This window comes from Nicotiana tabacum, chromosome 1, assembly GCF_000715075.1.
Source record: "Nicotiana tabacum cultivar K326 chromosome 1, ASM71507v2, whole genome shotgun sequence".
NCBI classification, from domain to species: domain Eukaryota; kingdom Viridiplantae; phylum Streptophyta; class Magnoliopsida; order Solanales; family Solanaceae; genus Nicotiana; species Nicotiana tabacum.
Window position 1 is genome coordinate 217,008,437 of NC_134080.1, and position 12,926 is coordinate 217,021,362.

General features: G+C 38.9%; 1 protein-coding gene across 2 annotated transcripts; it reads left to right on the forward strand.

Moving 5' to 3' along the window:
• Positions 1-257: 257 nt before the first annotated feature.
• LOC142182631 (uncharacterized) lies at positions 258-5,342 on the forward strand. 2 transcript variants are annotated; one of them, XM_075256918.1, is made up of 5 exons: positions 288-715; positions 1,694-1,860; positions 2,013-2,104; positions 2,348-3,181; positions 3,474-5,342. In XM_075256918.1, exons 3-5 carry the CDS (start codon positions 2,081-2,083, stop codon positions 5,217-5,219), a joined length of 2,604 nt encoding a protein of 867 aa, XP_075113019.1. In that variant the 5' UTR covers positions 288-715; positions 1,694-1,860; positions 2,013-2,080; the 3' UTR covers positions 5,220-5,342. The 2 variants fall into 2 exon arrangements, with proteins under 2 accessions (XP_075113016.1, XP_075113019.1); XM_075256915.1 differs by lacking the exon at positions 2,013-2,104 and having other exon boundaries at positions 258-715.
• The last annotated feature ends 7,584 nt before the right edge of the window (positions 5,343-12,926 follow it).

Below are 12,926 nucleotides of genomic sequence, written 5' to 3' on the forward strand. Positions count from 1 at the left end.
GTAACTCTAGTTAGTAGAATTAATCAAACAAAAATCACCTTGAAATTGTTCTTGATTTGATAAATTAAAATTTGTTTTGATTTAGTTGATAACTGATCACAAGTTTTTGTGAAAATAATATTCTACTCACTCTTTTTTACTTAATTGACCACGTATATTTGCGTGTGTGATTTAAGTCATGCAAAATCGTCAGCAACCTACTTTAAATTTCTGGCACGAGGCTATTTTGCCAAAACTTTTCTTAATGGATCAAATAATTAAACGTGGCACTAGTCCTATTTGTGCAAATCTCCCTTTAGTAAAGTTTATCTTGGTATTGGCCCAACCCTGATCAACAGCTAATTTCCCAATTTCACCAAAGGGTCCCAACTAGGGTTTCTCACTCGAACCGTATCGGGAAAGGGAAGAGTAAAATCGAGACCGTAGAGATTAAGCTAAAATCGGCGGTTTGCGATGGATCTAGAGGTGGTGGGCCGCCATGCCCTACTCTTCGACGACGACGCCATGGCGGCGTTCGTCAACTCCGACGACGCTCTTGTCGAATGGAATTCTCTCCAAATTGATCGTTACGATGTCCGCCACCTTCTCTCCGCACCTCCACCTTCCCGCCGGCGGTCTCACTCTTCTACGTCTTCGAATCTCGTCGATGCTTCGATTCAGTTCGAGCTCGATCATGAACGTTACCTCGATCTTCCTTCGCCTTCAGATGAACCAGGTAAACTTAACTCTTGTTTCCTTCCTCTTTTTATTTATTTATTTTATTTTATTTAAATTTTTTTATATAAAATTCTAACATTGCGGGGATAACTTTTTCATGTATTATATTTTGTGAATAGTGTTCTGCGCGTAAATAATCAGGAAGCTAACAATCCGATAAAACGTAATGATTCGCTAGCTGATGTTAATATCGTTAAGTGGTTTATTGTGCTATATAAGTTTCAATTATCCTTCTGTGTGCTCACTGTGTTAGATTCATTTCTCTTGTGCAATACATATATTTATGCTAAATTTGTAAACTTAATATGCTGGATCTGCATCTGTAATAGTTTGTTGCGGTAGCTATATATGATGCTTCTAAATAGGATTTGCTATGCATGAACTTCCCAGGGGAAAAAAAAGATTTGTTTGCTGTAGTAAACTGATCTGATTGACATTGCGAAGCATAAAATAGTATTGTAAAACAATCTTGTTTGTTTAGTTGAGGGTTCATCCTGCACCTGTCTTTGGTTTTCTGGTCGCTGTGGAAACTTCCTCTGATGGTATGCCTCTTTCTGTTTTAAATAATATTCGTTTGCAACTTCAAGGGGACAGCTGAGAATACGATTTATTGTTATGGAAATAATGCTGTTAGCAAATGTTTTTATAGGCAGACAGTGCTTCCTAGAGATGATATTTTGGTGCTGGCGTATCTTAAAATAAGGTAGATTGAGGAAATGTAGCATGCTGGCTGCCTAGTTAATGGCTGTAAAATGTTCTTTTCGCAACGTGTTTTTAGTTACTGGACCTTTTAATTACACATTTTCTGTATCTCACAAGGAGTAAGATCATCTTTACTTATCCGTGCAAGTATCATTATTTTAACCTAATCTTGTTCTGTCTGGATTCTTTTTCCTGTGGCTTTGCATTAGTTATGATGCTCTTGGTCTTGGATAATACATCAATATTAATATGATTTAATGATTTCTTCCTTCAGAAGTGGAAGAAGACGAAAAGTCGGTGGATGCTGGTGCTTATCGTGCTGTTGGCTTCTCATATGGACATACTGATGATTCTGCTTACAGAAAAAGTTCTGAGGTGGGCCAGGAAAGCTCCGAGTTTCGTCCCTCCTTTCCAGTGCCGGAAAGCCTACTTCAATGCTTGGTAAGCTTATGCTCTTCAATTTGGTTTTTTGTCTGCTTTCATAAAGCTTGGATATTGTGTTTACATGCTAACGAGGTTTTCCCCATGTGGCCAATGCTACTAGTTGTCTAAAGCTTATGTTATTCTAAGGCTCACCATGTCTAAGTTTTCAGATGCTCGGAGCAGGGATGGAGTTCTTTTCATCTAAGGTTGCCATTCACAGGCACCTTATTCCCTTTTGATGCATGACCAAGGGGCAGTGCAGGTGGGATTAGGAATATTAAGAAGTTATCTTTATAAGGACAATTTGTTGCTAGTTGAGAGGGATCTTCTCTTAATTTACTTAATATTGCTCTTTTAATTTCACTAATGGGCACACATTTTTGTGGATTGGTATGTTTGAAGCTGTGATTGTATCTAAGGTTCTAGCTTATTTTTTATCCAGAATTGTGAATTCTACATTTTAATGGGCTCTTTGTTGCTTTTGGTGCTTTCTATCTTTTTGCAGCCACCAACGGAAAAGGTACATCAGATAATTGCAAGGACTGCGCTGTTTGTGAGCAAACATGGTGGGCAGTCAGAAATTGTTCTGAGGGTAAAGCAGGGAGACAATCCAACATTTGGGTTCTTAATACCTGACCACGATCTTCATGCATACTTTAGGTTTCTTGTTGATCACCCTGAACTTTTACAACCTGGTAGTGATGTGAAAGCTCAAAATGAAGTAGGAAAGGATTCCAATGAGCAGAAGGAACATGATGGTCGTGGAGGTGCTTTATCTTTGCTTGGTTCTGTATATGAGTCCGGAGAGGACGAGGAGCTTGCGAATGGGGATGATCCTGGATCCAAAGTTACCAGTGCAACACTTGATACCTTGAGTGCCTTAAATGTTTCCAGTCCAATTGAAAGGGCTGATAGTTCCAAGGAATTTGAAAAAGATGAGAAAGAAAAAGATGAGAGAGTTTCTACAAATTCACTTCGTTCTAGTAAAGATAAAGAAAAGGCTGCTGCACTGAAAAAGAATAATTTGATTAATGCTTCCAAGAGCGGAATTAGAAGTAATATGCGGAAGGAAGATGACGGTGGTTCTTCTGCTGCATCTAGAAAGACAAAGGCAGAGGTGTCTGGTCTAGGAGTGGTGTCGAAGACTGGACCTTTGGTGGAGCCTCCATCTGATCTGAAGAAATTGATTAATAAGATTGTGGAGTTCATTCTGAAGAATGGGAAGCAGTTTGAGTCAACTCTTATGGAACAGGACAGCAAACATGGCAGATTCCCATTTCTCCTTCCAACCAACCAATATCATCCTTACTATCTAAAAATACTCCAGAAAGCTCTAGAGGTGAAAGCTCTTTCTCTGTCTGGGAAATATATGTGTTGTCCTGCAGTCACCTGGCTGAAATTTTTTGTATAAATTTTGAATTTGAGCATACTATTTTATTTTCCTGAACTTATAGTACTTGCTTCTTTCACAATGTATTAACACAAAAAACCAATGACAGTATTTTTCTCTATGATTTTGGCATATTGGTGTAGCTGATGCATGTGAACCTGGTTATACTACTTTCCCTTTGGAGAGGAGTGTGTGGAATTGCTTTAACATTGTGTCTTTTGCTCTTCTCTTTGTTGTGCAGTCAAAAGTCCATGGATCAGAAAAAAGAGCTTTGAAGGAAAGTGATTCTCCCTCCAGATCTGCAGGCTATGATCTGCCATATGTATCTGATAAGAAAGAGAAGTTTAAAATGGTGATTGGTAAATCCAAGAAGGAAATGCAGGACTCCCTGACCAGAACTTCAGAGCAAGAGGTTGGAGTCAATGTGGACGCTGCTGCTGCTGCTGCTATCCTTCACGCAGCCACTAGAGGTATTAAAAATCCCAATTTGAATATCATATCAGGCTCATCTAAGAATGGTGATAGTCAGGGTCACAGCAGTGAGGGTGGCCAAGCCTCAAGTTTCCTCAATGTCCCTCCATTTAGTCAGAGGTCTGACCAGAGGATGAAAAATAGTGTTTCGATTCCAAAGGCGAAGGAAATCGCAAAGTCTGCTGCTGCTGAAGCTGCGAGTGAGGCAGACTCCTCTGAAGCACACTTGAGCAAAGAGCAGAAGCTGAAAGCAGAGAGGCTGAGAAGGGCAAAGATGTTTGTGGCCCTCTTAAAAGGTGGAGCAGCTCCTGTGAAAAGAGATTCTTCACATGGAGGGTCAGTGGAACCGCAGGAATCTGCCTTATCAGGTTCTGGCACAGAGGTTAATGCTGCTACTAGAGAAAGAGAAGGCAGTGCAGCTCCGTCAGAATTGACTGCTCTAGGGAGAGAAGGCAGTGCAGCTCCGTCAGAACTGACTGCTCTAGAGAGAGAAGGCAGTGCAGCTCCATTAATTAATAATGTGTCCAATGAAAATGAGAAATCTGAAATAAAACATAATGCTGAAGAGAATGAGCGGCGATCAAGAAGGAAATACCGGTCAAGATCTGATAGACCCGACGAGGAGGATGAAGAGGAAGAGGGAGAGGGAGAGGAGGAGGAGAAGCAGCTGTCCAGGAAGAAGCACCACTCTTCAAGAGAAGATGAAGAGGAAGAAAGTGGAGAGGTAAGGGATGATAGACGATCCAAAAAAAAGAGGCGTTCACACCGTCATAGACACAAAGATGGTGGCAATGCATATGAGGATGAAGATGATGAAGATAAACGATCAAGAAAGAAGCACCGCAGGCGGCATTCATCGCCTGAATATGATGAAGATGATGATGAAGATGATAAACGATCAAGAAAGAAGCACCGCAGACGGCATTCATCCCCTGAAGATGATGATGATGATGATGAAGATGATAAACGATCAAGAAAGAAGCACCGCAGACGGCATTCATCCCCTGAATATGATGATGATGATGATGAGCGAAGAGATGCCGAGAGACATCATAAGCATGGAAGGAAAAAGCATTCCAGTCATCAGTCTTCACCTGAAAATAGGAAAGATGATTATGAGGAGGATTATAAGCACTCCAAGAAGAAACATAGATCTCATAGAACCTCCCACCGGAGTAGAGAGAAACTCAAACACAGGCCAAAGCATTTCAGTGATGATGAGTCTGAACATGGGCATAAGCGCCCGAACTCTTCAGATGATGAAAAGCAGCACTATGGCAGGGCCAATAAGAATGAGAAGGGGACCAAAGAAAGAGAAGAACTGGAAGAGGGTGAGATCGGTACCAAAGTGTCAGATCAATCAAGAGGAAGTCCGGGAGGTTCCGTCAGCAGAGAAGCTTCGGTGGATGTATCTAGTTCCCATCAAAGAGCCGCATCTCAGCATTCTGAATCTACTGAGATATCAGATGATCTTCGGGCTAAAATCCGTGCAATGTTAATGGCAACTAGGAAGTAGTTGATGAACTGCCAATATTGGTACATTACCCCGAGAACTTCTTGCAGTGTAAAGGGCATTGTAAACGTGCTTGTGAATCTTTTGATATACTATTAATCCTTATTTTCATCCTCCTTCCTGCTATTAAAATTTCTGCCTCTTCTGTGTGACCTTCATATATTGTTAAGTTTAGTTGAAGAATGGGTTCATTTTCAGGGAGCTCTCCCTACCTTTCGTCGCTATGCCGATTGAATATCTGAGTTCTCTCAAGTTCTTTCATAATTACATTGAGTTCATTCATCTGATTAATGGACAAAAGAAAAAAAACTTTTCATAAATCGAATGTCTGCCTGCATATAATTATCAAGAGATGTGGTGAGATGAATGAGATCACCTTGGCCTTTTACCAAAGTTCTCGGGCTTGAGCCATGAGAAAGAATATTCGTAAAAAGGAGCACTTCCCCTATGTAACCTAAATCTGGATTCGTTGGACCAATGGATATTGAATATCAAATGATTAAATAAAAATATAACTGTGTATGATAAATCTAGTTTGGCAACATAAAAATGTACACTAAAAAGTAACATGGTAACCGAATAAATATATAGTTTAGTGTATAACATTTTTATGCTGTTAGTCTATTTAAGTAAAATCCTGCGCTCGTTGGACGATAACATTATCCATTTATAGAGTTTTTAGTCAAAATTGTCCCTTATGTTTGAGGGTAGGTTTAAATTTGTCCTTTATATATTATCTTGAGCACTTATTGTCCCTTAAGTTTATATAAGTTGAACACCTTTAGTCTCTGTTAACACCAAACCCAAACAGATGCACAAAGCTAACGGCTCCTTTAGTTCTGTCATGAAATGCACCTGACGCCGTAAAAACAAGACCCAAATCGAAGTCTTCTTCCTAGCTAGAGCTAATGAAACTAGATATCTGAATTTGCCAATGATATACTCTGCAACAATATCCTCTCCTTATTCCTCATAGCTTTTCGAAAGATTCTTGCCCATTCAACTAGTCAAGGAATTACATGAGTTTGAGAAAACTGATCTAGCCGACTAGTTAGCTGCACGTGGAAACTGGAAAGATTGATCTTGTGAGTGAATACCGTGAGCAAATTTGTGAAATTGCTATAGCAGAATCTGCTAAGATAACTTACACTAAAAACTTATTATCTTCAAAGCATGGATGGTTCTCATGCGTTGTTTGACCACTCAACTAAAAATTAATAATTGCAGAAGTGCACTAATGGTCCACTAGCATATTCAACCTTTTAGTTTCTGATGCAAAAATGCTCTTCAATGACTGTCTAATTGCAAAAGTAATGGTGGGAACTTTCTTTACAATCATATAGTTTTAACAAAAGAGAAAAAAAGAAGAGTTGTTAAAGAGAGAAAGAGCTCTTCTGGCACCGAAGATGAAAACAATCGACGGAGACACTGACGGCGAGAGTAGGTCAAGAAGACCCTAAGCGGGGTTTTATTTTAGAGGTCGTTCGGTAGAGTATATTAGAGAAAATAATGCATGCGTTAGCTTTGTGTATTAGTAATACTTTATTTGGTACATTTTTTTAATCTATGTATAACTAATACAAGCATTAGTTATACACTCTACTTGGTATTATTCTATATATAACTAATGCATAAAAAACCATGGTATTAGTAATACCAAGTGTATTAATACATGCATTGGCATGATTAAAGATAAAATTGTCCTTAAAGTTCCTTAAAGCTAAAAAATAATATTGGGTATTTTTGTAAACAACTAATTTATTTAAAAGTTGTGCAATGCATTTTAATACACCATACCAAATATTGTATAAAAAATAATTTCTGCATAATTAATGCTTGCATTACTAACCCATACATTACTAATCTTTGCATTACTAATATACCATATTCAACATTATTCTTATACACCCTACCAAACGATACTGTGCTATGTTCATTGCACTAGGAAAGGAACTGTTAGTTTTGTGCATCTGTTTATGAACACTGAAGAATATGATGGAAAACTATATGTGTATTGAATGCCAAGCTCAGTTTAAATACAAGTCTTCCTAAGAGTACTCCTTGAATTAGGAGACTTATTCAAATCAAAACACTATCTAAAACTAACTAACTGAATGATAAGTATGAACTAAAAGGATAACTCTAAATCTATATCTAGTCTAAGATAAGCATGAAAGCTAAGAACTAATCCAAAACAACTAGGTATAATTGTTGTTCCAATACGCCCCCCTCAAGTTATGCGATGTGTAACTAAGCCTAACTTGAACAAATTTCGGTCAAAGGCTGGTTTGGCAAATGGCTTGGTGAGCGTATCAGCTAGTTGGTCAGCAGAATGAACATGAACAACTTGAACCCCCTTCTGTTGAACATGGTTGCACACAAAGTGAAAGTCCACCTCAACATGCTTCATGCGACTATGAAGGCCTGGATTTTCCCCTATGTAAGTGACATCAATGTTGTCATAGTAGATTGTGGGAGTATCTTTGATAGAAAGCTTCATCTCAAGCAATAGGTGTTTCACCCATAATAGTTCAGCAAGAGCGTTGGCAACAGCTCTATATTCAGCTTCAGTTGATGAGCGAGCGACAATTTTCTGCTTTTTTGAAGACCAACTGATGGGGTTACAATCAAGAAACAAAATATAGCCAGATGTGGAGGATCTATCAGTGAGATATCTAGCCCAGTCGGCGTCAGAATACATGTGCAGATTAAAATCACAACTTGGGGATACACGGAGGCCAAACTGGATTGTACCACAAAGATACCTGAGAACACGTTTCACAACTTTCCAATGCAGGTCTGATGGTGATTGCATAAATTGGGACAGTTTATTGACCGCATAAGAAATGTTTGGCCTTGTAAAGGACATATATTGAAGTCTGCCTAGGACTCGGCGATAGCGAGTTGCATCTGTAAGGTCAGTCCCATCATTGAGTTTGAGTAAGTCGGAGTTACTCATTGGTGTTTTAGCACTTTTACAATCAGACATCAATTCTGCACTTAGAATTTCATTGATATAATTTGCTTAAGATAGAATAATGTCATTTGAACTGCGAATCACCTCAACACCAAGAAAGTAATGAAGGTTTCCCAAATCTTTAATTGAGAAGCGAGAAGCAAGGGAAGCTATAACCTCATTCACGGTGATAAGATTGTTGCCGGTGATGATAATGTCGTCAACATATACCAGAATGAACATGAAACTAGCGTTGCTGATCCGAACGAATAGAGAGTTGTCTGATTCAGTCTTGAAAAATCCCATGTACAAAAGATGTCCTTTGAGTGCATTGTACCAAGCCCGAGGTGCTTGCTTCAGGCCATAAATTGCCTTGCGCAACTTACAGATATGAGTCGGGTTGTTGGCACAAGTAAACCCCGAAAGTTGCATCATGTAAACCTCCTCTTCAAGATCACCTTAACGAAATGCATTGTTGACGTCAAGCTGACGAAGGGGCCAGTGAAATTGGAGAGCAACAACAAGAATAATTCGGACAGTGGTAGGTTTTACTACTGGACCGAAAGTCGAGTAAAAATCAACACCCGGCCTCTGAGTAAATCCTTTTGCAACTAGTCTTGCTTTGTAGCGATCAACCGAACCATCTGCTTTACTCTTAATCCTGAAAAGCCACTTACATGAAATAACATTTTTAGAAGGATCATTTGGAACTAGTTCCCAAGTACGGTTATTCAGCAAAGCATCAAATTCTGATTTCATAGCTTTGCTCCACTCAGGGTGTTTCTCAGCTTGTTTAAAGGTATGTGGTACAAGTGAGGTTTCTAAATGAGCAAGGTAGTCAAAAAATTTCTTTGATTTTTGAATGTTATTCTGTGAATGGGTGATAATACGATTGGGAGGGGAAGGGCAGCGGGAAAGTATGGGTTTGACTGGTGGTGCCGCTTGGTTGCTGCTGGTTCGAACAGAGACAGTAGGAGGAGGTGCCATAGGTTTGGATTGGGGTGTTCTGCGGTGATACACTCGAAGTGGGGGAGATTTTTTTGAAGGTTTAGATGTAGAAGATGGTGAATTTATAGGTGTGTTGGGGTTTGGCGGTTGACGGACAGTGGTCAAAGGTATCGGAGAAGATGCGCAGTGACAAAGAGACTCCTAGGCAATGGAAATTATAGAAGAAGAAGAAGGAAAGAGAGGATTACCTGGAGTTGAAGTTTTGGAAGAGTCCGAATTTGCTTCTGCCACTGGTACGCCGAAAATGGATGATGGTAGTAGTGGGTCAATTTGGTTTGGGGAACGAGATGTCATTTGGGTTTGGGGTTCTGCCGCAGGAGTTGGTATTTCAATGTGGGAGGGGGAAGTATAAAATATTAGAAACATTAGGGGTGAGATTGAGTGTATTAGAAAATGCACTAGTTGTCCATTCGAGGTGCCTTTTTTGAATTATAATATTAGAGAACAAAGTTTTGAAAGGAAAGTTATTTTCAACAAAATGAACATCACAAGATAAATAAATTTTTGATGAGATTGGATCAAAGCATTGGTGGCAGTGATGGGACAATGAAAAATCGAGATAAACACATGGGGTGGATTTTGGTTCAAATTTTTTTTTAGAGTATGGTTTAAGCCATGGATAACATAAACACCCAAAAATTCTTAGAGAAGCATAATCAGGTGTTTTACCAAATAATTTTTCAAAAGGAGAATTATTATTTAAAAGTGTGGTAGTGAGTCGGTTAATGAGATAGACCGCATGGTGACAGGCAAAGGACCAAAAAGGTGATGGGAGAGACGCCTCATGTAAGAGTGTTCGTGCAGTTTCAATAATGTGACAATGTCTGCGCTCAGTAAGAGCAACTCTTTGAGGTGTATAGGGTGGAGTGGAAAGGTGTTCGATACCGTGAAGCGAGAGATAAGGGTCAAGACTTTTATACTCTCCTCCACCATCAGTATAAAGCGATAGAAATTTGGTATTGAAATGTTTTTCTATCAAAGGATGGAATTTTTGAAAAATGTCTCTGACTTCAGATTTATTTTTAAGTGTGTAGAGCCAAGTGTATCTTGTGTATTGATCAACAAATATACAATAATATAGTTTTTTATTAACAGATAACACAGGAGAGGGTCCCCATAAATCACTGAAAGTAATTTGAAGAGGTTTAGAGCTTTCCAGAGTTAATGTGTGAAACGGATGCCGATGGGCTTTATTAGACAAACAAGAATTACAATAAAGAAACTTGTCTCGCTCAACAAATGGGAGCGATAATTTATTCAAGACATATGCAAGAACTCTAGAATGCGGGTGACCCAATCTTTGGTGCCAAGTGGTCAGAGAAGTTGAAGTGGTAGATATGTGAGCTTGTGGATGTGATTTGGGCCACTCATACAGTCCATTTTTGGTCCGACCTCGTGCCAGCGGGGTTCGTGTTTTCAGATCCTTCACAAGAAAAGAAAAAGGAAAGAATTCAACAGATGTTAGATTGTCCTGACAAAATTTAGAAACAAAAATAAGATTTTGTTTGATAGCTGGAGCACATAAAGTATGAGTTAGCTTAAAAATATTATTTGATGCATTTAACTAAGTAGAGCCAATATGTGAGATGAGAATTTTGTTACCATCACCCATGGAGACATCCTCGTTGCTGTGATATAATTGTAGGTTATGAGGTTTGGTTATGACATGGTGTGTGGCACCCGAGTCCACTATCCACGGGTCGGCACTAGTGTTGAAGCCTGTGATATAATTGTCTTTGGCCTCAAAATGATTATGTGACTTGGATCGACATACATTTGTAGTACGACCAATCTTGTTGAATAATTGGCAACGAATAACACCCATGGGGTTATTATTTTGGGGTTGCCACTAGATGGATGAATTGGAGCGAGTATTCTATCGCCATGGTTGGGAGTTGTTGTTATAGGATTGGCGGCGATTGTTGGCAGTGTCGTTTTGTTTGTTGTGAGTAGCAACTGCCGCTGTGATAGGACTGAGAGTTTTCTTAGCATCCTCATGTCGGATAAAGAGCTCGTGATCGAGCAATTTTTCATACAATTCCTCATAGGTGACGGTGGTGTCACATGCTCGTATGGCAGCAGATATCTTACGAAACTCAGGGCCAAGTCCACTAAGAATCTTGACGATAAGTTCAGAGTTAGTGACCGGAGCACCTACAGTGGCAAGTTCACCAGAGAGGGACCGAAAACGCTAAAGGTACTCAGTAATAGGAATTTTGTCTTTTGTGATTCGTGCAAGTTGGTCACGAAGGCTGAAGATCCGAGTCTGGGACTTGTTTGCATAAGCAGTGTGCAAGGAGTCCCAAGCATGTTTGGATGTGTTGGCAGCAACAATTGTGGAAGCAATGGTAGGGTCAACGGACGCCATAAGAGCGTTCTGGATGAGTTAATCCTGACGGAACCAAAGCGTATAAGCAGGATTAGGAGTTGTATTGGTGCCAAAAGTAGTGGTCGGTGTGGGAATCAGGGTAGACCCATCAAGGTGACCATAGAGATCATGGTCGTGCATAAGCATGGAGAACTTAGCTTTCCAAGTGGCAAATTGTGACCGTCACTAAGTTTGATAGGTAGTTGGGAAGCAGGGTTGAATTGGATGATGGTTGTGGTGCCGGTAGTGTTGTCGGCATTGACAATTCTGGTAGTGTTTCCATCCAATGAAGAAGGAAAAGAAAAAATATTGGATCGTGCTCGTTAGAGCTGTATAGACTCTGATACCATATGAACACTGAAGAATATGATGGAAAACTATATGTATATTGAATGTCAAGCTCAGTTTAAATACAAGTCTTCCTAAGAGTACTCTTTGAATTAGGAGACTTATTCAAATCAAAACACTATCTAAAGCTAACTAACTGAATGATAAGTATGAACTAAAAGGATAACTCTAAATCTTTAGTCTAAGGATAAGCATGAAATCTAAGAACTAATCCAAAACAACTAGGTACAACTGTTGTTCCAATACTGTTTGGATTTGGTGTTAACAGAGGCTAAATGTGCTCAATTTATATAAACTTAATTAAGGGACAATAAGTGCTCAAGATAATATATAAAGGACAAATTTAAACCTATCCTCAAACCTGAGGGACAATTTTGACTACAAACTCTCCATTTATACTATATCAAGTCTCCAATTGAAAAGGATCAATTTACGACTTGCGTGTTATTTAAACTCTAAAATAATATGGGACCCGAGTGTTATTAGTTGCTACCAAGAGTGTTGACAATATTTTTTAATTTACATTACGACTCAGTCAAACATAATTTACTTCAGCTTCTAAGAAACAATAAATTTATACTTCAAAAGAGTAATAAATGTTGTTAGAATGTGTAACAACTCACAAAAGCAACAAAAAAAAGAAAGAACATTCTCTGGTCTATTTTAATCTTTAATTTGTATCCACGTCTTGCTCTTATTGCTTTTAATTGCTCCAAATAAAATTTTCTTGGTTGAATATTAGTGTCTTAATTTTCTTAAAAGAATATTAATTCAGTAGAATTTCAATTTGGAGAAAAAGACAAAAAGAAGATACTTTGATGAAGAAGATCAAAGTTCAGAGTGTTGGGAGATCACAACAAAAATCCAATGGCTTTATAGAACCTCTACAATATCTAAAGAACATGCAAAATCTATTTTATGGCTCATTTATTTATTTTTGTGGCAACCTTAGTTGCCATTAGGGGTGACAAACGGTCGGGTCGGGTCGGATATGGTTCGGATCGAAAACGGGTAATAAAAAATGGATCAA